The sequence below is a fragment of the Erithacus rubecula genome, assembly GCF_903797595.1.
Source record: "Erithacus rubecula genome assembly, chromosome: 22".
NCBI lineage: Eukaryota > Metazoa > Chordata > Aves > Passeriformes > Muscicapidae > Erithacus > Erithacus rubecula.
The window spans coordinates 6,646,969-6,674,048 of NC_136674.1; the positions used below are offsets into that span (position 1 = coordinate 6,646,969).

The 27,080-nt window shown below is 45.3% G+C and overlaps 1 protein-coding gene across 8 annotated transcripts in view; it reads right to left on the reverse strand.

Moving 5' to 3' along the window:
* COL26A1 (collagen type XXVI alpha 1 chain) overlaps nt 1-27,080 on the reverse strand; it is a 167,441-nt gene that overhangs the window by 52,974 nt on the left and 87,387 nt on the right. For 5 of the 8 annotated variants that reach the window (XM_079325260.1, XM_079325263.1, XM_079325261.1 and 2 more), the window contains exon 4: nt 1,641-1,682. The exons of the other annotated variants lie outside the window; for them this stretch is intronic. In XM_079325260.1, coding sequence (XP_079181386.1) covers nt 1,641-1,682 — 42 coding nt within the window. The remainder of the gene's footprint in view (nt 1-1,640; nt 1,683-27,080) is intronic. 8 annotated transcript variants of the gene reach the window in all.

Sequence of the window (27,080 nt, forward strand, 5' to 3'; positions counted from 1 at the left end):
AATGGGGAGTCAGCAACAGCATCCCAAACCATGGCAGAGAATAGGTAAAGGAATAAGGAGAGAAACAAGAAGAAGAGGATCCTTCCCTCCCAGAAGGATAGGATTGGGGCTGGCTTCTCTATTCAGATATTGATCTTTTTTCCTGGTACAGTAAGAATTAAGAATTTCAAGGAACAAACATCCTCTGGTCTCCATAGTGAGCACTGGGAATGGTGTTAGGCATCTTCAGGGTCCCACCCAAGGGATGCAGATTTGACACAGAGCCTTCCCAGGCTGCCCTCTCTGCCCTGCTTGGCTGCTTCTCACTCCTCCAGCTGTGCTGGGAGCCAGGGCCAGTTCCAGCCTGACCAACCATTCCATGAGGAACCAGCAGCACGTTCTGTGACACCCCTGTGACACACAGAGATGAGCTGCAGCTACAAGAAGAAGCACAACTCCATGGAGGGTGGGACACAACACTGGGGCTTGTCCTAATCTGAGGCTTCACAGGAGCTCCTGGGCTGTGGGACATGGATTTTTCTGCTGTGTCCAGCAAGCAGAGCAGAGGTGCAGAGCAGTGAGAGCTCCTCATGCCCTGTCACAGCACTGCCTTCATAACCTGGGATAACTCACATCTGCTGCCACAATTTCACCTTCCACAAAACCTGCATGTGGCCATCAGGCACAGAGACTCCCAGGTAAATTCCTGCTTTTCATTGATTAACCATCACTGGAGATTAATTTTAGAATTTAAAGCCTGGGCTGGGCTTTTGCATCTGCACCAGAGAAGTCTCAAGTGACTTTTTAACATCGGTTTGGAAACACACAGCTCATGCACCAGCAAGCAACAAATCAGCTTTCATTCACTTTCAGCCTTTAAAAGCAGTTTGGTTTTCTCAGGGGAGGCTGTTCCAACACACTCAGACCTGAGGAGACACCAGGCTGCTGGATGCCAATGGCTCAGGAATGTTTCTCCTCACCTGGAGCCTGCACCTGGAGAAAAGGCCACAGCCACCCTCCCTCTGGGTGCTCAGCCCCTTCCTGGCTCTCCTCAGCATCCCACCCCAAAAGATTGAGGAGAAGCATCAGCAGGCTGGGGGAAAGAGAGGCACAGTTTTAATGGCAAGGACAGCAGCAAAGGTACCCTGAGACATTCCCAGGAGCCTGGTGTCCTCTCTGAGGCAAAGAGCAGCAAAGTGAGAGCAGGATGGCCCTTCCCAGCTGCTCACCAGGCAGCAGCCCCCAGAGACAAGCTCCCATTCCCTGCTCCCTTTTCCAGGTTCTTGAGGGAAACTGAGGCACAGGGCAGAGACTCACACACCCCCCTCCATCCCCCCAGAAGCAAAGGGCAGCCCTGGCTGGCACAGCCCCTCCCTCAGAGCTGAGCCCAGAGCTCAGGGCCCAGCCCAGCTCTGGCTAAGCCCGGCTCAGGGCTCAGCCCAGCTCAGGCCCAGCCCAGCTCAGGCCCAGCCCAGCTCAGGCCCAGCCCGGCTCAGGGCTCAGCCCAGCTCTGGCTAAGCCCGGCTCAGGCCCAGCCCAGCTCAGGCCCAGCCCGGCTCAGGGCTCAGCCCAGCTCTGGCTAAGCCCGGCTCAGGCCCAGCCCGGCTCAGGCCCAGCCCAGCTCGGGCTCAGCCCCTCGGGGTGCCCGCGGTCCCACTTACGGTCCTGGCTGGGGAAGGAGCCGAGCTGGCGGCCAGAGGAACCTGCGGGGGGGAGACAAGGAGTTATCACTGCTCTGTGCAAACCCTCAAACCCTGTGTCTAACCCTAAATCAGGAACAAAACGTCTGGATATTCAGCAAAATTTGGATTGCTTTATTTTATATAGACAGAGCAAAGAAGCTCTGGGGTCACTGCCCACTCCCCACTCCATCAAACCTTGGCTTGCAGCTTCTTTTTATAGTATGGTCTCTCACTGTAATTAATAATTTTTGGGTTTTTTCTGTCATAATTTTGCCAGGTAAGCAGTGTTGGCCGAAATAAACATCCCTGTAAAATCTCTGGGTGACAGTCAGTCTCATAGATAACCATTCAGCCTTGGTAGATAAAAACTGGCAGAAATTGGGAAGTCTGTCTTTATAGACAGACAGCATTGATTGAACAAAGGCAGGAAGTCTGAGCTTGCAGTATCTATTGGATTATTGGAAAGTCTGGTTTTGCAAGCTGGTAGTAGATACAACTTATTTAGAAAACACAATATTCTTAACAGTAAGATTTAAAACAGAATGATTTAATCATATATTTTCATTTATCCAGGTCCATGCCTCACCTGAGTATTCTGGTTTATACAAACTCCAAAACTTCCATGATTAACACAAATCTTTTATCAATTATCACAACAGGAAAACTCACTCAGCTGAGTGGAAGTGCCTCCACTGCCCCTGTGCCAGCAGCTCCCCTGGTACACACAGCACACACCACCCTCCCAGGGCTGGGACAGCCCTACAACAGCCCTACAACAGCCCTGCCTCCTCTGCAGGTGATGCTTCCAAAAAACACAACCCCCTGAAGGACACAGGCTGCAGCATCCTCTAGCTCACTGACAAAGGGCTTGGATCTGGGGTGGTTTTTTGGGATAATGGCAGTCGCTGCTTCCATCACACACAGTGGGTGCAGGGAGGGAGAGCAGCTGCTGTTGTGTTGGCTGAGCCATGGGGAGAAGAGTCCAGCATCTTTCCAGCAGCTGGTGCACGTGCTAAAAGTGATGTTTGTGATGAAGAGATGGAATAAAGGTGGAGGGAAGGCCTTCAGCAGTATGGGCACAGCAACAACTCCTAATGCTCAGGAAATCAGAGTACACTTCAAAGGGGGTGTCTTCTGCCAAAGACAGACTCTCAGCTGGTTTGGTCACCTTCCCTCTACAGACTTTTTCTGTTTCCAAGTGTAAAGCCAGAGATGATGACTTCAACTGCCTTTATAACCAGTCTGAGGTCTGTGAAGACCTAATTATTTAAGTCTGTGAACCACAAAGCAACTTCATCTGGAAATATATGAGCAAATCAGTATCTGTGTTTTGTGAATAAAGGGGTAATAAAATTAAAAAGAAAAATGTAAAACAAGCTGAGAAAATAATTGTCTTAGTAGGAAAAACTTCCCCCAGCAGCACAGGGTGACAGTCCCACTGAAGTGACAGATATTAGTCATGATCAGCACACATAAAACCATCTTGAAGATACTAACTGCAAACAACTGTTACAAGACTTTACAAGAGTGTTTGTTGTACCAGTGTCTAGAAACATCACATTAAAACCAACCAAACAAGATCAGATAATTGCTATGAATGTGTTTTTTGTTAGTTTGGGGTCCTGGATGGTTTTGTGCAAAGGCCTGGGGAGCTGAGCAGCCAACTTCTCACAGTCCTACTCATCCTCACTGGGAGGAACAGGAGATGCTGGTGCATTTACACCAGTGCAAGGCTGGACAATGTCTGGAGTCCCTTAGAGCCCTCACAGAGTCACTAAAGCCCACACACATTTCTTTGGAGGATGGTGCTTTAGCTTTCCTCCAGCTCTGCTGTGTCACTCAAGCTTTAAAGCACACAAGCAGTGATAATGGGCCAAGGCCAGTCCCACAGTCAGTGTGGTATTTCCCCTAAACCTATTCTTTGAGGAAAATAAATAGAAACTTGACTGCTGCAGATGTTTTCTGGGACATGTGGACGAACAGAATACTGCCCAGAATGAACTCCAGCACTATCTTATTCCCTCTCCCTTAAAGAAATCCTGTCTCAGCAGGACCTGCCCCCAGGACCCTCACAGGATTGCCAGTGTGGGGAATCTTTACAGCTAGTTTAATCCTCCCAGGACAGTCAGCAGGGCAGACTCATATCCTGCTCCTCACATCCTTCTCCTCTCTTGCCCAGGTCAGGTACCAGCACTGCCAAATCTCAAAGAGCCTAAAATCTGGTTATCCTTGGCCACAACAGCTGCTCTCCATGCCAGGGAAGGACACATCAGCTGCAGAAGGAGTGCAGAGGAACAAGAATCAAGCTTCACATTTTAACCCCAAGCCTGGCAGAAGCCTCCCCGTTGCTCTGAGACTGTCAGTGCAGCCTGAGGAGCTGCATCAAGGCAGCACATTGATCCTGAGTGAAGGGGAATAAAATTATTCATGTCTTTCATGTTTGAGGACCAAGCACATGCTGCATGAGGTTTCTGGGAATGGGTCTCACAGAAAATGGGAAGTCTCTTTGGTGCTGGAAGCCCTGCACCACTACAGAGCATCCACATTACCATAACAAAATGCTCAAAACCACATGGTTTTCACTCTTATCCAAATAATAGAATAATCACTATGCAATAAATTTTCTTTCATCATTCAACCATTAACAGCAACTTCAAACCACCGAGTTCTGCTTCTACTTTGAGAAGCAGAGAAAGATTCCAGTTTAGTCCTTTCCAGATGAAATTAGATAAATGTTTAATGCCTTCTGCAAGATCTGCAGAGTCAACAAAAATACTAAAGGCCAAATCCAGAGGGATCCTGTTAACTAACTCAAGATCCATCTTGAGTTAAACAGCATCCACAGCGAGAACAGAAAGTTTCTCCCTTTGCACAACAGTGTCAGGTCAAGATCAATGACATTAAAAAAATGTTTACTAGGTCTTTTCTGTAATAGCAACAAGAAAGAAAAAACTAAATCTCCAGAATTGCAACAGAAAGGCCAGTCAAAGTTAGAAATGTATTCCACAGCCCTGTGCAGAGAATCCATTTCTGGACATCTGCCTAAAACTCTGCATCCGCCTTGTGCTGGCTCAACCCCCACTGCTCTTGGCAGGTGAGATAGAAAATTGGTTATAAAATGAGCTCTATATTTTATAAGTTTCATAAACATTTAAAAAAAAAAAAAACTGTAATATGAGGTATTCTCAGAGATTCTGTGCCAGAGAGTAATGTGGTCTAACTTGGAAACAGAGTTACCACCTGTTCATGGCAACTGCTCTTTTAATCTTCATTTCTGTTTTATGAGCTGACCAACACTATTTTATTAGCTGACAATTAGTTTAGGTTGATTTAATTAAGCAAAACTGAGTACAATCCTTCTTTCTTCCAGAGCAAATGTTCTGCAGGATTAGGGGTATGAGCAACTTGGAACTTGTATCAATAAAGCTAAATTCCAGATCTTTTTGTCAAAAACAATCACATGACTGTCCAGGTAAATATATGTCAGTGGACACAGAAATGTTCCAGGTGTTCTAAGAGAACAAGACTTGTTCTAAGGAAAAAGAAAATCTTCTAAGAGAAAAAGTGATGTTCTAAGAGAAAAAGGAAGGCTCTGGCTGCCTGGGGAAAATCAGAGATGATAGTTGGCACCAGTTTGGCACCAGCACTTGTGCTTAAGTTTAACTGGTTTGAGCTGCCACCTCTGCTTCTAGAATGAGTGCCTGCACCTCATGGAGGGACACTGCAAGATAAGAAGGAGAAAGATGGAAAGTAATCCAGCCTGGAAATAGTAATTGATCATTTTTCAAGGAGATCAATTCCTTAAACCACATTCTGTTCCACTGGTGGCAGTGGGAGAGGGCAGAGCAGGGTGGGAGGAGCAGGCACCCAGGGGAGGGGAGATTTGGGGCTCATTTAAGGATGGAGATGTGGTCATTGCCTGCCATGGCCAGGCTGCTCTCACAGTTACTGATCCATCTAAAGCTTGAAGCTGATGGCAAAGTTCTGTCAGTATCAGCAGAAGGTCATCAGCATCTTGAACAGATGCCTCCAAAATTGATGTTTCACAGGAGGCAAGAGTCAATGATTGCCCTTTTCTGCCAGTGTCTGATCCCCTGTAAGCAAATGCCCTCGTGCACCAGTGTCTGAAAAGTACAGCATGGGCTGGATACCTCAGATTTAATGTCTTTGGGTTTGCCTTTGCTTGTTGTTGTACCTGTTTTCCTCTTTATTTTTTCCCCCTTGAATATTTTGTATCACACTTGTAGAGCTGCACCAAGAAGGAATTCCCACCTGGGCAAACATCTCTAGTTTAGCACAAAGCCAACCTCACACACAGACAGGAGCTTTAGCTGCCAGTCAGGCTCAGAGGATGTAGCCTTCCTCAGACAGGTTGTACAAATGTTTCTGCTTGGCTCATTTTAAATATTCAAAGCCATAATTGACCAAAATCAGCAGCTTTTTGAGTACCAGCCCTCACCAAGGCAAGCTTTAGTGAAATACTCAAGGATGAACTTCCTCATGTCACAATTTCCTGAGTCCCCTCTTGCAGCAAGGCAGAAGCCAGTGGTTAATCCTATGTGCAGAGCCTGAAGTAGAGGCTGTAGCCACAACTCAGCCCTAGAGGATTGATAAAAATGACTCTAACAGTAGTAGAGGCTCGGGTGCAGTTCAGTGCAGACAATTTTGCAGTCAAATAGCTCTTCTGTAAGATATATGTTGCCTTTGACACTTACTGAGCCTTGAAAAGTGAGCCACCACCATTAGTTATAACTCCCTGGCAAGAAAAGCACTAATAATTCTGACTAATTGTCATGGAACGTTACCCTGATTGCAAATTTGACAGTTATAAAAATCCAATTTTGGAATTCCAAACAGGCTAGGAATATAATTAGGCTCTACATTTTAACACCCTCTTGATCAATGGTGGGGGAATGGAGACCCTTCCAAGGGCTTTGTTTTGAAATGAATGGCGCCATATTGATGAAACAGCTTGGACCCAAACCAGAAATTAAATTGAAAGTTTAAACAATGCAGCTGTATTTTATCATCCTGTATTGTCAAGCTTTAACAAAAATAGCTCCTAAACAGAGCCACATGTTTTGCCTGTTGCCCAAAAAACCGAAGGTGAATTTTAAAACCCTTTCCTAAGCTGCAGGATGCCAAGATTTTTCAGCTAGAAGTTATTATTAGGACACAACAGTATTTCATATAAGCCCTGACAATGGTTTTGCATGGTTTCTGTAAAAGCAACTTCATTTTTTTACACTGGAGATGGTTCAGATGAGTGATGCTTCAAAAAAATGGAACCTCTGCTAGGTATTTCTTCTTTTCCATGTACATGTGACAAAGGCAAAAATAAAAGCACATTTCAATCATCACAACAATCAATACAGGCAGTGTAAGTTGGACTTCCCCCTCATCCTATGTATCATTAATGAAAACTGTGAGCTGCCTTTTAATCCCTGGAGCTGGAGACAGATTTAATGGAGGTCTATCAGGTATTTCAGTGTCACTGAGAAACCTGCAGGCAGCTCTGATTTTGAGAGTTATCTCCTGCCTTTGAGGATTAAGATATGATTAAGAAAATCTTTATTAGTTACAACACTCCAAGAACCAGATCTTTGATTTTTCTAGCAAATTGGTCATGATACAGGACAGAAAATATATAATGAGACTTAGTCTTTTTTTTAATATCCAAGGATGCATTTGCACAGCTGGAAAATTGGGGGAAAACTCTGGGGTTTGGCATGTAATCTGTTCAAATAGCCTAGAGGATTTTAGGGGTGCAACTCATACAAATTAAATGGGATTCTACTGCATTTATTTATTGGAGTATAATATTGCAGCAAGATGGCAAAACTCAGTTCCACACTGAGCAAAATCTGCTGAAAACCAAAGTGCCCATTAAGTTCTACCAGCCTTTCCCATAAAAGTTTAAGTGTTCAATCTCAGATTTGAATATCCATAATCCCAGAAACAAGACAAAAAAAGCTCTGGGACTGTAACCCTCCAGTGGAAGAGGTTTAATGGCTCAGTTCTCCCATATGCTCCAAGATGAGGTATTTAAATTGGATTTCTGAGGCAGCTTGCAGAGGGGTGCACACAACTTTAATCTCAGTCCACTGGGGGAAGGATGGGAGATAAGACATGAAGAGAAAAAAGCTGAGAACAAAGAGGTCCATGAGTGCCTCCAGCCTGCCTCATGCTGGATAAACATGTCAGAGCCTGGGGTCAGGCTAGAGCCTCTGAGCACGCTGCTCTGCAAGCCTGAGTGACTTTTATCGGCCTGTGCAACTCAGGCTTCCCAACAGCACGAGGAGTAACTTATCCAGAAGGTTTTCATGGAGTGCCACCCATTTCCCTGCTGCTGTGAGCTGGACACTGACATGCTGCAGCACAGGAAGGGCTGTGGGTGCTGCTGTCCTGGCTCAACACCAGGGATCCCCAGCAGCAGCTCCTGTGCCCTGCTGGAAGGCAGAACTCCCATGCCATGCAAATCAGGGATGCTCAGCCCTGGAGACATCCCTCCTTCTCCCCCTGCAAGGGCAGCCCAGGTGACTGGTGAAAAGGGGACAGGCAGACAGATGAACTTCAGTGAGATAAATGCCTTTCTTCACAGCTTAGCTCACTGTCTAATAAACATGGATGTGGCACATCCTTTCCTTGCCTATATCGGGGATATGAAGTGTGGTACACACTGAGTGACTCACAGGCATATCAGAGGTCATGTGCTCCTTGGGCACACCATGAGAAATGCTATTTTTGTTCATCTTTCCACCCAACATTTTACTGCACTGCATTCTCAAATGCTACCTAAATGTCAGGATGATTTTTAATGAGGTTACTACTCCCATTTATCTGCCACTGTTTAAAATCTCATGGGAATTTTATCTCTCTTAGCAGACTAACAAGACAATAAAAGAGGCAAGATAAATACCAGCCAAATAATTTGGGTATTGTAGCCTGGTATGTGAACATGGGTTTCAAAAGAGCACCCAAGAGGCAGCCACTGAGGTGGCTGAGGAAGGAGAAGCACCAACCTGTCCTGTGGCAAGTTTTCTCTACAGTCCTTTCATGGCTAATGAACATCCAACAATGCTTGATAAAAACTGTGTCTGCTACTGATCAAGTGCTGGTTGCTTTGTATCACACTTGAATCTAACAGGAAGAAATGTCCAAGAAGATGTATTGTCTAAGTTCAATGTTTTATCAAAACCAGATGAGCACACATAGCCCGAGGTGCTGGGCAAAAGCCAAAACACACAAGCAGGAAACTGCAGGCGGGTAAAATGTGACACTTGAATTGAAAGAGAGGTGGTTCCCTCTGTGCCAAAAGCACTTTTACCATGATGGTACCGTGTATCTGGAACACCTCTGCCTCCCCAGACAGAACACTGCAGTTGCTACAGGCTCTGCTGAAAATGGAAATCCCAGCTCAGACCACCTCTGCATGATGCACTCCAGTGCCTTTCCTTGTACATGTTCATTTACACAGATGTGTGCATGTGCACACACCCAGAGGAAAACTGCTCCATCACAGCCATTTCTACACTCTGGAATACCACTGAGCAGCTTTCTGGATGATTTCCTTCATGCTTGGCCTTCAGTGAGGAGCCTTGCCCAGTGTTGTCTTCAAGGACACAGTGTTATGGTGGAGAATAAGCAAGGACAGAACTGCCAGAGGTTTAGCCTGACCTTCCAGTGAGCACCCACATCCTTCCACCTGTCCCTGCTCCACTCTCTGCCTGTTTCCATCCAAGTCCCTTTGGAGTTCTCTGAAGCCAGGTTTGGAGTCACTGGGATGTGGAGATGAGTGTTTAAGCTGGGATGGATGTGTCTTTCCTGATGTAAAGCCCCAACATGTAGTTTCACAGCTCCCAGCTGCTGAGGAAGCACAGTTCAGTGGTGCTTACTGAGCCCACCATGAACTCCCAGGACAGCCAACACCAAGGACAGCTGGCTTGTGGAATTCTGAAACCTGTCATGTGTGCTTAAGCACAGATCCTGAACTCTCTGGGACAAGAACACGGGGGGAATAGAAGGCACTGAACCATCACCAAGCAATGCTTGCACATTTTTTATATGCTAAGTTGTTTTTTTCAATTTAATTCCAGCAAGGAAAACATACATTGAGTAGGTTTGTCACATTCCTGGTAAAGCACAATCCAGCACTGCCCATTGAAAAAGCTGCAGGGCAACAGGAAATGTCTCAAATGCCCCCAAATTCCTCACTCCCCAACACCATCCCAGTCATATCTCTCTATCCCTATGAAACCTGGCTACAATTTACACCATGCAAATTAGTAGCAGAAGAGGCATTCTAGCCCCTGGACATTTTAAGTTTTCTGTCCAGCCAAGTCCATGGAAAAGGCATTGCCCCATCCACTGCCACAGATGCAATGGCCACAGTTCCCTCACTAATGCTCCCCTCCTCTTCCCTTGCTGGAAAGTAACATAACTGTTGGAAAGAGCTGCAAAATAGTTTTTAGGGTTCATTAAAATATTTCAAAAAATCACTTTGATTTAAAAACCCACCTTAATAAAGCCATATTTATAGTTTCTTTCCACAGTCTTCATCCATTTATACAGCTGCAGTTCCTCTAGAAGACATTTCAAAGAAATGCAGCTCCAGGCACCCAGTCAGAGCCTAAAAATCCACTGCTGAGTTGCCCAAGATTTTACTAATAAAATTTGTCTTCAGTGATATAAATTGAAAAGTCAAAGCAGCAACCTGCTCACAATCTACTGCAGAGGGGTTTTCAACCTTCAGCTGAATTCCATGAAAAAAGGTGTTCCTCATGACTTATGACTGCTGGAGGGAGATAAGGAAAGAAACAGAGTAAGTAGGTGTTGAAACTTAGAAATCTGACCATATCCTGGGGTATTTTCACCTCCTCACAGAAACAGGCACTTCATTTCTGAGCTGAGATCAGAGCAGCCACTGGATGACTTTGTGGAGAACAGGCCACAGCCCCTACCAAAGGACATTCTCCTAGGCCAAGCTTCCACACAAACCCTGCTTTACCAATGAAAAGATATTTTGATTCCTTCTCCCTGAGGTCCAAGACACCCCAAGGAAAGGCAGCAGCTGCAGGAGCACAACACATCAATAGCTGTTCTCAAGATGCTGCCAGATTCAGCTGAGCTGAAAATAAAATCACAAATAAATTTCCTACCAGTGCCTGGGTACAGCCTTCCTGCTCCAGCCAGCAAGATACAGGTCAGAATTCCAAACTAGGAACAGGGGATAAATTTGAAACAGCTGAACTCATCTAAGAACCAAAAGCAACAGGAGTTTTGTGCTATGCAACAATTACACAATATCAAAATTAGGAAAGTACCAAAAGGTGCACAGAAAACCTAAAAGGTAATTGTTTTCCTACATTGCTGTTCTTGAGCTGTAGCATCTACCAATGCAGCCTTTCTTCAGTCTCCTTTATTCCCATGCAAAAAAAAAAAAAAAAAAAAAGAATGTTTAGGGCTGCAGCAGCTGCCACCTGGCAGGTCCTGCTGTAGCTGTGAGTTTCTTCCATGCCCACAGAGGGCTCTGAGTGACCTCTTGGTGCTCCTGCAGCATTGCTGTTAAATAAAGAACAGTATTTAACTTGCAAAGTCAATTAATGCACATGCAAGTCTGGGGTTATGTTTACTTTAAAAAAAAAGTACCACATAAGCTTATTGAGGAGCCAACAGATAAATAAGAGTCAAGTGTGTTATCAGTGAATGGGGACAACCAGAAGATTTTGAGCTTGAGATGAAAGATGTTGACTGGGAAAGGCTGGACCTGCACAGTGACTGCTTGTAAGACCAGCAAGGTAAATGTGAACAGCAGGACAGCCAAACTCCACATCCTAAAATTCTTTCATTTCAGTTACTATGAAATTCCAATGCTTCTCTGATAACATCTAGAAGGCAAATGTTACCACAGCACAATCTCTGAGGAAGCAAATTTCAAAATTGAAATGACCTCAGAAATATTTGCCTCCATCACTTTTGCCAGGAAACTTGGGGCAGTTTCATCTTTCATCACTGCTGATTCTCAGCTTTTAACAAACAGCAAGCATTAGGTTATTATTAGTAGCAATATCTTAAATTAGTGCCCAAGAATCCATTTACCCTTTGGTATTGAAGGAATTTCAAAGGAAAAACTTATTTTAAAACAAATAAACAAACATTAAAAAAGCCCCATCACTCAAAAATTCAGCTTAGCTAGCATGCCTGGGTTCAATCTACAGCCTCTCAGAAATAACAAGCCAGTGGAATATTAACTGAAAATCTCAGGATGGAAATGCATCTGGAATTCTCATTGTGGAGGGTGGATGACATGTTTTTAAACTCTGAAGCTTGGTTTGTATTTCAGGTAGTGAAATACCTGCCCAGCCACCTCCTGCCCATGTTTGCTGGGCTCACTCACACCAGCCTGGAGTAAAACACCTTGTCCTGGCTCTCACCCCCCCATGGGGGTAGAAGGATCCTTTACCTCAATACCAACACTGTCCATGCTTTTCCAAGGAGAAGGCATCCTTCCTGCCACACTCTGGACAAAAAAATAATATTAATGACAGGGTTACAGCTCCCTGGGGACACAGACAATTGTTTTCTTATTTCACACCCCTTGGATATATGTATCTCACTCCAGATGTCCATGGAATATTTCATTCTATAGCAGTCTACCAATTTCCCTCACCATTTTTTAATTAATGAGTGATTATGATTAGCACTGGCCAAGACATGGGAGGTTGTAAGCACACTGAATTTCAGAAGGAGAGTTCTACCATGAAGTCACAAGTCATACAAGGCTGTTGACAGGAACTCTAGGAACAGCCATTATTGAGGAGGTTTTTGTGAAGACCTTGTGCCACACAAACCAAGTTAAGCTCAGAGTCAGACAAACCCCAAAATGCTGCTCGGGCCACGCCTGCTCTGCTCACAGGACGTGATGCATCCCTCCCCCAGACAACTTGGCCTTGCCTGTGCTAATCCAGCTGTTTTATTTTGTGAATTGGAGTCTAACTGCACAGAAAAGAGAGCCACGAGTTCAGGAGGATTTTCTCTGATAATCCCACTCATCATTACAGAAGCTTGATGTGCAAACGATGAGCGCTAATATCCCCCAGAGAGAGCCCAGCCTCAGACTCCACAGCCACTCAGGGGCTGATTTGTGCATCTTCCAAACATGATTAAGTGCCTCAGCTAGAGGGAACTGCTTTTTCTTTCTTGCCTTTTAATGAATGGCTCAGAGTTCAGAACACAGGGAAGAGAAGAAGTGCCCGAAAATGGCCAACGGCGCATCAAAAGGATCTGGAAACTTCCTCTTGAGTGTCTTCAGGCTCCTTGCATCCTACAACCAAATTTATATCCTCTCTCTTATCTCTTCACCAGAAAGGCTAAGGGGAAAAGGTCACACTAATCTCAGAGAGCTGAGGATCTCCTGGTTTGGATGAAATCACACTAAAGGCCAGTGAATATTTTGACATGTCCAAGTGGAATCATGTCATTTTATACCAGGCAGAATCCTCTCCTTTTACCAGCAGCTCAGCAAACAAGCCTCCCATTGTGAGCATATAATGCTTTATATTAACTGAGTTAATGATGTCATGGCCAGTAACTCTTCCCTTCTGACTTTCAGTTATTTCCCAGTGTTTTTCACAGGACATAAATTGTAAGTTCTGATAATCAGCAGTGGCAACTGTGGTGTTTTCCCCTTTTTTTTCCCCTTCTCACTTTATTTTCTTCCTATCATCAGTTTTAGTTACATGACAAAGTTCTATTGATTGTGACTATGCAAAATGTCCATCAGTCAGCTCCCTGCAGAGGTGAAGGACTGTAAGCTGCCAGTGCCTTGGGACACTCTTGCATGTGCAGTTTCCATCCCACAGCTTCGCCCCAACCTTAAGACATTCAGGACTGACAAATTACACAGTTCAAAGTCACAAAATTCAGAGCAAGGAGCACTCTGATGAGGGCTCTGATACAAACAGGGTGAAAGATCAAGCAGAAAACCTGCTCTCAAATTTTTTTTTAGCTGGTGTTGAAGGACAAATTTCAGTAAAGTTGAGATAAGAGGCAACCAACAGCTCAACTTCTGAAAAAAGTCACCAATTATGTCACTCTGGCTCAGCTCTCAGTAAAACATCCAGCTCAAAGGAACAAGTTACTTGAATTTCTCTCTCTCATGGCTTACATTAATTAAGTACTACTTAATGCAATATGATGTTTTCGTCATTGTAGTCTAAGAAAAAGTCAAGCAACACTGAAATTGTTCTCATGGCAAAGTTACTTGGCTGCATTACATCTCCTGCAGATGTCATCACACAGATTTCACATCTGGGTCATTCTATCTGAGCAGATTGGGACCAAGTTCAGCACAGTCAGCAGAATCCTGCTGCCCTGCAGCCCTGTGAGATGGGAAATGGGGCTGCTGCCTCCATCCCTCAGCCACCCTGAGCACTGGAATACACCATGGAGGAGGCACTTCCTAAGAGGGGAGGAGGTGAGAGGGAAAAGCAGTAAAAGCATGGAGTAGTTCACATTTCTGGAGTAATTCACATTTCTGGAGTTTGGACTCACTGCCCACTTGCCTGAGCTAAGAAGTTGCTGGAGCCACAGGAGCCACTTAAGACAGATTGTGACATGCTGGATTTAGGGAGGGTTTTTCTCCTACAATTTGACCTTTTGAAGGTGAAAAGGAGTCAGAGCAATGGTGTGGCCTCTGCCAGCCCCACCAGCATCTGCTGCATTCCCCTCCTGTGCTTTCCTCCTTTTTCTAGCTGAAGAGCCTACAGCACGTAGCATAATTCCTGTTACAGGAAGGAGAACTTAATGCTGAATCTGGAGAAGCCAGGGAAGTATCAAGAGATTTCCAACAGCTGACGGCTGCTCTGGAGGAAAATCCAGCTGCTCCTTTCCATGCAGTGACCTGCTAAAGTTGGAACAGCAAATTTCCAAACCAGTCTGCAGCCATGCCTGGAACAATGAAGCGTAAATAAATTAAATTCTTATCTCGGAAAAGCTTATGAGTGTCTCACTCTGTATGCAAGCTTTTCAGGAAATGGGGAAGAGGGAGAAAACCTTCCAAAATGTTTGCACTAAAATAATTTATACTTTTTGCAGCCAGAGAAAGGGGAAAATGGATAAGAGAATAGCAACTTTCTGTGGGATGGAGCAAGCAATGCTGTCTATAGGAGAGCAGGAAAAGTTGTTTTAGATTCTGGCACTCGCTCTTCATTCAAGGCAGTGGGAATTCGACCCCACACATGGACAGCTGTGACTGGCACGGGCTTTCTGCTGGATCCCCCCACAGAAAACTCCCCTGAAGAGGAACTGGTTCTGCTGACAGCAGCACACAGCCAGCATGGATGGCCTCAAAATGACACAGGCACAAAATAAGGCCAGTTCCACCCCAAAAACTTGTATTCCCACCAGCCAAGGGATGAGGGCAGCAGGAGACAGACAGGGCAGGGAGGTGAGCAGCAGTGCCCTGACTCTGCAGCACAGCTGGAATTTCTTCAACTGCAGTTATTTGCACCATCCTTTAAAAGGATTCTACCTACAAATGAGTGTTAACAAGAGAGATCTTTCACACTATTCCACACCTTACATGGACACTGCTCAGTGGCAGCAGCTCCGACACTTTGCTCCAAGGGTTATGGAAAGGGAATATTCAAGAAGACTCTCAGTGACATCAGGCAGCTCCACTTGTCAGGCAAAGAGCACAAAATAACAACCACCCCAATTAAAACCTTTAGGGGCTACTGAAAATTGCCTCTAATGATTGCTGGAAAATGATCCTTTTGCTGACCAGAGCAAACCCAAGCTCAGCCTGCTGCCATTCCCTGGGGATTAATTGCACCATGTGAAAACAGTGCAGAGTGAGAGATAAAGAGCAGTCATGACATGAAACAAATGTCTCCTCAATTCAGTCATTTCCCACAGGGAGCAAAAGTTAACCACAAATCCTAAAGACCAGGCAACTGCATTTAAAAGTAATGATGCAAACCGTTCTTGAAAATTATTTGTCTGTCCTTAGATTTTGACATTAAGACTATTATTTCAGTTTGACCTTTATGTCACCTAAGATAGAGCAAAATAATCCTCACTATCATAAAACAATACTGCAGAAGATAGTTGTACATGTATTTTGTGGTTTTATGAAAATATTTCTCCCAAGAACGCTGTTAAATATCTTGTGCTTTCTTAACTAATTAGGGGTTCTCAGCAAAAAGAAAGACCAAAACTTGCAATCTGAAATTCTTAGCTCTGGACTAAGTTTTCATATGAAAACTACAAAGACTTTGGTCAGAGGAAAAAAACAAAGGCAATTAAGTAACTTTTTAACTTAGACTAAATGTCAGCTCTCTCCCCTAAAAACGTCAAAGGCAAATGTTCAAACATCCTCCCTAATGCTAATTTTATTAATACTGTCAGCAATTCTCAGTATCTCAATCTAAGACAGTGAGTCAGGCAGCAAATCAATCCAATTGCCAAATCTCCAGAGGGAAAGAAACAACAGAGCAGCAGGCCAAAGAGATTGCTGATAATGGATATTTAGTCTTTGTGTGGGACAAATACTTTGCTACTTCCTCACACTCCTTCTGCTCTGTTACACTGGGGGCACTCAGTGAGTTGTGGTTCAAATGCCTAAATATAGCCATTTGGATTCCACCCCCTGGAATTCTTGCATGGGAAGAATTCCTGACTTCCCAAGAGCATCCACAGCTGACTCACAGGCACCTCAGCAGGGCTGGGGTCTGTGACTCTCCAGGGTGGGACAAGTGACACTCCCTGGGATAAACTCAGCAGCTGGGACAGGAGACTGTGCTGCTGGAGCTCTTCTGTCCTGCAGCCCATGGGGCACAAGGACACCTTGGTGGCCACACCTGCAGGTCCCCTGCTAGCACAGAGCCATCCCACACACATCCAAATCCAGCAATTCTGGCAGAGTGACGCTGGGGATGGTCACAGCTGAGCCCACGAGGGTTGCTGGTTGAACAAGCTAATGAAACAATTTGGTGGTAGAAGCTGGGTTGTTCTTGTTTGTAGAAAAGTGTCTTGGGTTGCAATACAGGATGTGGCCAGAAATATGAATTCTGTCACCATCTGTTAAAACAGGGGCAGTGCCCCTGATCTCCTGGCACATATTATCTGCTAATGGGCCATCTTTAAACCACCTGGGCAATCATCTTTATCTTTCCACAGCCCATCCTCCCTCCAGGAGATATCATCTGCTGCTGGCCCATTCAGTCCCACTGTGTGACTGATAAAATTCCATCATCCCACTGGGAGATGATCCAGCCAGGGCAGGAGCCAAGCCTTTCCTACCCAGAGAAAAACTGAGATTTTGGACACCAAGGTACCTTCTTTCCACTGGATTCCAGAGGAAAGCCAGACCTTTCTACATCATCCCTGCACCTTCAGAGGAAACTGCACCTTCTCCAGGAGCACTGCTCCAGCTGAACCACATCTGCCCCTGCAGGAGGATGCAGCCACCATTGAATGGGACTGCTGCCACCACCCTGACTGACTGACGGGTGTCAGCTTGGATTCTGACTCTGGCAGGGTTTGGGATTGTTCTTTGTAATGCTGCATTTCTATTTTAATTTTCCTAGTAAAGAACTGTTATTCCTAATTCCCATATCTTTGCCTGAGAGCCCCTTAATTTCAAAATTATAATAATTTGGAGGGAGGGGGTTTACATTCTCCATTTCAAAGAGAAGCTTCTGCCTTTATTGGCAGACACCTGTCCTCCAAACCAGGACAAAAAGGAACCAGACAATGGGGTGGATGTCCTGGACAAACAGAACATGGGGGTTTTGGATTCATCCCTGGCAGTTTGAGTTTCAGCAGCATGGCAGGAGATGATGGCATATCCTGCCCCCATCCCTCAGCCTGACCTGCTCCCCCTGCAGCAGCACTCTCTGCAAACAGTCCCTGCCCACACTGCAAGCGGGGGACTTACTGCCTGAATTTAGGCACCTGAAAAGTGAGACTTTGAAGGCCAAGGTGGTCACCATGCTCAAAGTGTGGCTGACTCCCATCCCTCAAGCCCAACCTCCAAGCCAGTTCCTGCAGTCTGGAGGAACCTGTTTCTGCACTGCCTGTGTGGGGAGCTTTCAGCTTTCCACCCAAGCTGCTCACAGCCACATCATCTTCTCCCTTTCATGTTCTTTGCTGCAAAGTTTTATTCCTGCCTCCAGCATACAGAAGATTTTCAGCTCCTAAAACAAGCAGGCAGCCGGGGTTTCCAGCACAGCTTTAATGAAAAACCAGTGCAGAGGAGTTTGAGACCTGCTGGGCACCGAATGGCCAATAAACACAGCTGGATTTCCTTGCCAGCATTATTTTTCTTGCTTGGTTATATTTAAGTTGAGGGACTAAGGAGAAGCTTCTCCACATGCCTGCACGTGGAGGTTTTATTTCCTTTTCATGTGGGAATGGGGCTCATATTTGATTTGCACTGACCCTTCTTCCCACACAATGCCAGATCCTATCGCCCTGGCCATGGGCCACATGCTGTGGTTGGAAACCTGCTCCCTCAGGTAATTATCTGAGGAACATGGACATGGAAATTGATGGTACAAACTCACAGCTGTCAGCCTGGCCTCTGAGTTTGGCTGAGCCAGAAAGGGATTCAAGGAAAACAGTCAGCTTCTAAATATAAATTAAGGGTTTCGGAATTTTTTTTTCTTCTTCCTTATGGATTTTTAAGAGGCAGAAGTGAGGGAAAGGTGAAAAGTGGCTCTTCTTGATGGGACAAACCTTAGATCCCTCAAGATGTCTTAAAATTTTGATCAAATGACTTTGTGCCTTCAGCTGTTCTCCTGCAGGACTGGGCACTCTGTCAAAGGGAAATTGCACAGAGACTGAAGCACACGCTCACTGGCACGAGACATCAAATCATCTGCTAAAAGTATTTGGGCTTCTTTGAGAAAGTTAAAACATTTTACACCACTTATTGTGTTAAAGCACTACAGCTAAAGGAATCTGGTAAACTCAAACACAAAGTGCAAAATTAATAGGTGGGATATCCGCTGCTTCCCTGCCTTATTTCTCAGTTGGGTCTGCACTACATAAAACCCCAGGGCTTTCTCTTGCCATACTTGGGTTGACTTCAATCAGTCCTTAGGATCCTTTTTCCAGTTTCCCAGCTCCTTTTATACTTTTTTCTCTGGGTGTGGGGGAATCCACATCCAGACTCACCCAGTTGGGAGGTTGAGTTTCTGGGCAAGACCAAGGTAGTGCACAAAGTTTAAAAATGAAAAGTTTTACAATGTGTCTCTCACAAACATAGAATCCAAAGGAAAAAATCTTGCTAATTATTCAATTATTGATTTATCAAGGCAATTCTGAAGTTTCTGATTATGTGAGCCACAGTATCTTGAGAGCACTTAGAGTGTGTTCTGGTGAGTGATTGGTGAACATGTTCCAGAATTTTGGGAGGCCATCCTATGATCCTCTGGGTAGAAGGGCAGGATGATGCTTATCATTAAAAACAGAGATTAGAAGCCAGCCATTTTTGCAGAAATACCCAGAAAAAAATGAAGCAGTAAATAAAACAGACTATTTATAAGCACCTGGATGATAACAACCAAATAATTTACAGTCAACATACATCTGTCCAGAACAAATCATGTCAAACTAATCTAATTTCCTTCTGTGATAAAATATCAGGCCCCTTGAGGAAAAAGCCACAACAGTAATTTGCACATATCTTGATTGTGGTATGGGTTTATCCTTATTTTTAGTGCCTTTCTCCTGGTGAACTCATAATGCCAAAGTGGTTCTGGAGCAGAACAGGGAGTGCTGGATGCCACAGGCTGATGCCTCCCCTTATCCCTGCTGCAGGCTGGAGGAGCAGGGCAGGAATCTCACCAGCCTGCACATCCCAGAGGAAACCCCATCAATGCAGAGCTTCCTAACAGCTCCCAGCCTCTCTCTGGAATGTGTTTAATTTAAAAGAGGAAAAAGAGAGAAAGAGGTGGGAGCAGGAGGAGAAGAAAGGAAGAAAGATTCCAGGCCCAAGATTTATGGAGAGCCAGGTCAGTGGGAAGGGGGAATTAATAACTAAGGGTTGTGGGGTTTTGTGTGTGGATGATGATAACTGGAAATTCATAAGATATAACTGGCAACAGGGGATGAACACCAAGCAACCAAACCCATCTGTGTGGCTGGAGCCAAAACTGGTGCTTGCTGCTACACCAGTGCTTATATATTCCTTTTCCCTGCTTCTTTTTTTCAGGAAGAGATGATTTTGAGGTTGGTTGGGGGTGTAATTGCTTCTTCCAATATTTTCCAACAGCAGACCTGGAAAGATGCAGACTACTCCTAATTCTACACAAATTGTTAATTGTTTAAGTGATCAAAACTGAAGCAACAGCAAGAGCTTCCAACAACATAATGATATGCACTAACAGCAATAAAGAAAAAACCAAACAAACAATCCATATCACCTTTGTTTCCCTATTTCCAAATCTTCATCTTTAGGCAGGCTAAAGCCTCCACTGCAGCTCAGGGGCTGAACTTTCAGACCTCTATAAATTGCTCATGAGGAATGCAAGGGCTTTACAGTCACTGATTGACTATAAATCAATTAGATGATCTAATTTCTGCCACACATGTGGAGTTCCATAAGTTACAAATGAAAAGGTGCAGGAATGATTTCTCATTTTTAGAGAACAGAAGACATGGATAAATCAGCCTTTTCAGAGTTTCTGCTCTGCATGAGCAGAGCTGACAAGGCAACAGTTTCATGTTTCATGAAACTCAATTCAACCATTTCACAGGTGTCACCCACCCCGAGGAACATTCCACCTACCAAGACAGACCTGGAGAATTTATTCCCCTCCTCTCTCTTCCCTCCTTTCTGGAGATCAGCATTTCAGCCTGAGGAGAGGAGACATTCAGACTCTTTAATCAGGAAAACACCAGACTCTTATTGAACTCTGCTATGGAGGAGTCTCATGTTTGGATATCACAAGGACTGTGAATTCCTGCTGAACCTGGGAAATCTTTTAACTTTGCAGTGCTTTTTAATCACATCCCATTCAAGGTACAATAGCATCCTGTATCTTGAAATTTAACACTGGAAAATCCACATTAAGAGCATGTCCAGCACAAATATTAGGCATAATAATGACAGCAGAGATATGCCTGTGTTTTATTAAAAATAATTAAAAGAAAACCTGGTTTAATGGCTTGGGCTGTTAGAAAGGAATCAGATTAAGACCAAATTGCTTAATTTAATATATGTTTCTACAAATCATCCAGCCCTAGTATCTGAACAACCTCTAAATATTATCCTCCCAATTCCCTGTGAAACTGGAATACATAAAACCCCATTTTACACAGAGGGAAACAAAAAGCCTTGACCAAGATCACAGAGTTTGTGGCAGGAAACTGCTCTTGCACACTGCAGGCAGTGAAGCTGTGCAAGTGTTTGCCATGAACTTTGCACTGTAACATCATCCCAAGGACACTGCCCTTGACCAAATTTTTCACAGGTTTACAAAAGGATTGGAGCAAGCTACAGAAAAACCCACTGAGGGCTAAAAAGAGGAATAAAATCAGCTCACAGCTAAGGACATGCCTAAGCCATAGCTTGCTGGATTCAGGCCTGCAGAGTAGTCAGAAGTATTACTACACACTTGCCTTTTTACTCACACTTTCCCCAGCCATCAGCTCCTGGCCACTGACAAAAGCTAGATGGGTATTTGATCTGATCCAACGTGGCAAATATGATCCCTGTGCCTTCATTCTCCATCTGCTTCCCTTAGCTTTGAAGATAAGGGTAGTTGATAAGGAATTTCTGCTCTATGTCTCAGACTTTTGAAGAACAGAGATCTTTGACATGGTTCTTGTTTAACCCACCTAGGATTCTCTCTCATGGAAATCAGAGACTGGAAAGTGACAGCACAAAGAGAGATGGATATGATGGGTCTTTATCAAAAAGCAACAGTTGCATCTCACCACCAACCTCTTGGACCATCACAGAAGAGTTGCTCAAATATGCAGCTTTTGAGGAGACAGCTGCTCAGGATTTTGCAGCAAGCAAATCCCATTTTAATTCTATCATGATTTTCCCAGCTCTTTGGGATAAAGAAGACAGACAGAGGGATTAGGGCAAGAGTACCTGGAAAGTGTCTGCTCTAGCAAGACTAAGCCTCTGCTGCTTTTTCTAGCCCATAATGCTGGGGGCTGAGTGCCAAGTGGCACCATGTCAAATCCTCATTGTAGGCACCTGGTGGAAGCTCCATGAGCAGCTGCTCCAGGAGGATGAGCTTGAAGAGCATAAGGGATTGGGACTGTGGCCAAGCCTTTAACATCCCAGTGCTCCCTTTGATGTGTTTAGACAGTGCTTTCTAGACAGCAGATGATGCTGGAACAGACCTCTCTCTGCCTATGCACCAAGTGACACAATCCCAGAATTTATACACACATCCTGCAGTTGAGGGGGAGACACCCAGGGTTTAGCATCCAGCAAAAAAAAAAAAGAAAAAAAAAAAAAAAAAAAAAAAAAAACTTGCTGTAAGCCTAAGGGATGAACCTGCTCAGGAAGGAAATGTGGAAACACTGCAGACATGAGTTCCTGAAGGAAGAACAGTGCCTGGAGAGGCAGAGGCTGCTCTCAGTGAACAAGGACAGCTTCTCCTGAGCAAAGGGAGGACAGCTGCAGGGAGGAGGGTCAGACCAAGCACTGTCTGAGCAGAGTAGGTCAGACACTGCTGCTGGAATCTTCCAGCTGCTGCACAAGACAGGCCCAGGCACTGTAATGCTAAACAGTGCTGTGCAAGGAAACTGCAGCTCAGCTGAATTCTGAATTAAACACTTTGTGGATGGCCAAAAGTGCCCACAAATAAACACACAACTGCTGCAAGAACTCCTAATACAGCAGGGGTACATCACCAGCTCCAGAACTGGGATGGACCAAGACGTGTTGGTTCACCTAATATATAAATATGGTTAGTAATATGAGTTTGAACATGTGGCACTCAAAGGAACACACCACTAACAAACCTCTGGCAGTTCCTGGGCTGCACCACAGCACTGTTTGGAGCCTTGCTACCCCCCAGATTGCCTCAGGAAAGGAAACTGAAGCAGCAACAGTGGCATCTCAGCATTCCCAACGAGACACAGCCAAGGAGTGCTAACTGCAATTATTTTGGGCACTGGTGGCACCCTCTACTCAGAACAGGCCATGAGGGGAGGTGAAGCAGAAGGATCAGACACAGCAGAAGGATCAGATTGAGCAGAAGGATCTGACACAGAAGAAGGATCTGACACAGGTTGCTCATGCTCCCAGCTCCCAGGTCTGCTTTCCCTGCTGCAGCTCTGCTCTCAGCAGGCAGTAGCAGCATCCAGCTCAGCTGGGTTCCAGTCATTAGTGACACATTGATTGATGAGCTTCACTGAATGTACCTCAGGAGACAGAGCAGAGCATGGCAGCAATTCCTCTGCACGAAGCCAGGGCTGGAAACAAACTCTCAGCTCTCCCCATGCCAGCACTGTAACTGCATTGTACATTGTACAGCAGCAGCACTGCCCAAATCTGCACACAGACACTGGCAAACATCTCTGTGACCTGGCTGAAAACAGCCTCCTTATGAATTTGAAAATGATCTGGGCAGATGCAGATGAAGGTGGCTACAGGAAGGTTCCTGTTCAATTACTGAAGTTATTGGTAGTAAGAGTAGAGCCAAGCTCAAGGCAAGCACAAGCTCTGGCTGCTAAAGAGAACAAGGCTTTCAAAGACATCAGTAGCTTTAACAACTTCTGGATGACCCCATGGGTTATTAGGCTAATCCATACTCTTTCCTAAACTGGTAAGAAAAAGAAATGCAGCCCAGCAAGGGAGGCTTGGAAGTTTGTTTGAGGGAAAACACTTTAGAGTTTGCTGCAGGTAAGGGATTACCAGTCTTTCTGGGAGGCCTTGTGGGATTTCCAGACAATTTTTCCTGTAGCAGCAAGAAATGATCCAGTTTCAGTAGGAAAAGGCTACAGGGAAGATTGATCCTGCATGTGTTTAGTCTTCAAAGGTTCAGTAATTTCAGCCACTTGGCTAGGCTTCCCTGCTCATGTTGTTTATCTTCAGTGATTGTTTGGAGATGCATTCAAAACAAAAAAAAATCAGAACCAGATAGGGTGGGTCCAGCACAGACTTGTCAGAAAGGCTTCTTGTCCTCCCTGAGCAAGCTGTAAATTTACTCTTCCTTCAGTATTACATTAGGGAAGGACTCATTTTTGACAGGACTCTGGTTTAGGAGCTGGCTTCTGGGGACTGCAGGGCTCAGCAGATTAGCCAGGAACTCCTTGCCTCCAAGAAATGCAGATTTTTTTTCCCTCCCTTTCTTGTTCCCCTCCCTGTTTCTTTATGCTCTTCCCCTCTGTTAGTGGTTTCCAGAGAAGCAGCAATCAAATAAAGGATCACATGTAGTGTCCTTGATAAATGACAGAGCTGGTGAGCAGCTTCAGCAGACAGGGCTTGGGAGATGAAATTTAATCCAACACTGTCTCAAATTATTGAACAAATGAGGCAGCCTGGGAAACAAGCACTGTGGATGGGCTTAGCTCATAAAGAACATTTTTTTCCTTAGTGCCCAGGAGTCAAAACTGTTACAGCTGCTTTGAAAATCCTGGCTGGTCTCTGAAATATTCTGGACTCGCCCACTGTACGTGCCAGCCCCCAGAAGTGGTTGCTGACATCATATAAAATTAAAAATATAAACCATGTTCCCAGCAGCATTGAAAGACCATTAGCTAGACCTCAGCTCATTTCTTTGAGATATTAATAGCTGTATTTTTTTTTTTTTTTTGAAAGCTCCAGATTGAGAAATTTGTACAGGAGACACTTTTTTTTTTTTTTTACCCATGAAAGCCAACATGCAAATTTATCCTGATTTTGAATTAGCATTTCAAGACAGACTGATTTGGAGTTTAGGGGGGTTTTAACATGACAATCCACTGAACAAGGATTCCCATGCCACACTCACTGTTATGATCTACTTGACAGAAACACTCAAAGACCCATCAGTACTCCAGACCAGAGCTCAACAACCATCTCAGGAGGCCTCTATTTGCAGGAGGATCCACAGTCCCATCCCAGCATCCACAGCCCCATCCTGCATCCACAGCCCCATCCCAATATCCACAGCCCCATCACAGCCCCATCCCTACATCCACAGCCCCATCCAGCATCCACAGCCCCATCCCTACATCCACAGCCCCATCCAGCATCCACAGCCCCATCCCTACATGCACAGCCTCATCCCTGCATCCACAGCCCCATCCCTGCATCCACAGCCCCATCCAGCATCCACAGCCCCATCCCTACATCCACAGCCCCATCCAGCATCCACAGCCCCATCCCTACATGCACAGCCTCATCCCTGCATCCACAGCCCCATCCCTGCATCCACAGCCCCATCCCAGCATCCACAGCCTCATCCCTGCACCCACAGCCCCATCACAGCCCCATCCCTGCATCCACAGCCCCATCCCTACATGCACAGCCTCATCCCTGCATCCACAGCCCCATCCCTGCATCCACAGCCCCATCCCAGCATCCACAGCCTCATCCCTGCACCCACAGCCCCATCACAGCCCCATCCCTGCATCCACAGCCCCATCCCTACATGCACAGCCTCATCCCAGCATCCACAGCCCCATCCCTGCATCCACAGCCCCATCCCTGCACCCACAGCCCCATCCAGCATCCACAGCCCCATCCCTGCACCCACAGCCCCATCCAGCATCCACAGCCCCATCCCTGCATCCACAGCCCCATTACAGCCCCATCCCTACATCCACAGCCCCATCCAGCATCCACAGCCCCATCCCTGCACCCACAGCCCCATCCAGCATCCACAGCCCCATCCCTGCATCCACAGCCCCATTACAGCCCCATCCCTACATCCACAGCCCCATCCTGCATCCACAGCCCCATCCCAATATCCACAGCCTCATCACAGCCCCATCCCTACATCCACAGCCCCATCACAGCCCCATCCCTGCATCCACAGCCCCATCCCTGCATCCACAGCCCCATCCCAGCATCCACAGCCCCATCCCTGCATCCACAGCCCCATCCCAGCATCCACAGCCCCATCCCTGCCCCATCCCTGCATCCAGACCCATCCCTGCACCTACAGACCCATCCCAACATCCACAGCCCCATCCCTGCCCCATCCCTGCATCCACAGACCCATCCCTGCACCTACAGACCTATCCCAGCCTCATCCCAGTATCCACAGCCCCATCCCTGCTTGCACACAAAGCAAAAAATCCCCAAACCTATAAGAAATAAATAACCAAAACTATGAGAAAAATAATAATAATAAAAAAGAAATTACAAAGAGCATCTTGCATTTGTTGATCTTTCCTAAGGTTCATTAACTTCAGAGTTTCCTGCATGTGGGCTGAAAATAACACAATTTTTGTAATTTATCTTAGTCACTCAGCATAGGGCCTCTGTTCTCAGCCTGTACTTCAAATCTGTTCAGCAATGTATACCACATGAGTCAACTGTGCAGAGTAGCAGGGACTTCCCTGGAGAGCCTGAGTGTGTGTTTTGGGCTAAGAGTCACCAGGATATTTAAATAACTTGGTAAGTATGCACAAACATCAGTAATTCTAGTGTAGCCATAAAAACTGCACAGTATGGAAACATACAGAAAATGAAAATTGGTACCTCAGACAGCCATAAAAGTTTGAACTAGCCACGAGTTTGACTTTAGGAGACCAAAGATATCTCTAAAAAAACCCATTAGCTTGTTGGAATAAACTTTGCTACTAACCACAGGGGAATGTTACAGCTCAACTCTTACCCCATGGTTTTTATTTTAATGCTGAGTTAGACCAGGTATAACCTTCCCTAAATTATTAAAGAACTGCTCACCAAGTGCTCCTGTACTGGTTTCCTATAATTCCCTTTTTCAATTTTATTTCTTCCCCCTCTCCTTTCACATAGCATGTCCTGGCTCTGCAGCCTGTACTGTCTATAGATCACCAAGTTCCTTTTGTACAGATCATTTCTCTGCACTGACACTTAAAAATAGCACATTTTAGAAAAGCATCAAAACTATTACTTCAGAGTTGCAACTCTAAAATTCAGCTGCTTCTATATTCAACACCAGCTGCTGGAGCACATCCCTTTCTTCACAAGCCAAATTAAAACCCCAGCAAGAGCAATTTTAATGCTGGTCAGATGGTTGAAGCCTTGTGAAAGGACCTTCCTCTTGCTGTGTTGCCGCAACATCTTTGAAAATAAGACTGCAGAAAGAAAACATCTTTGCAGGATTTAGTCTCAAAGTGTCATCTCTCAGTAAAGTCTAACCCAAACCCACCTCTCTGCAGCTCTGACCCCCTCCCAAATCTAATCTGGAGGTGGCCATGGCCCTTTTACAGAGATTTCAAATTCTGACTCCATCCTGGCCTGTTTTGTTT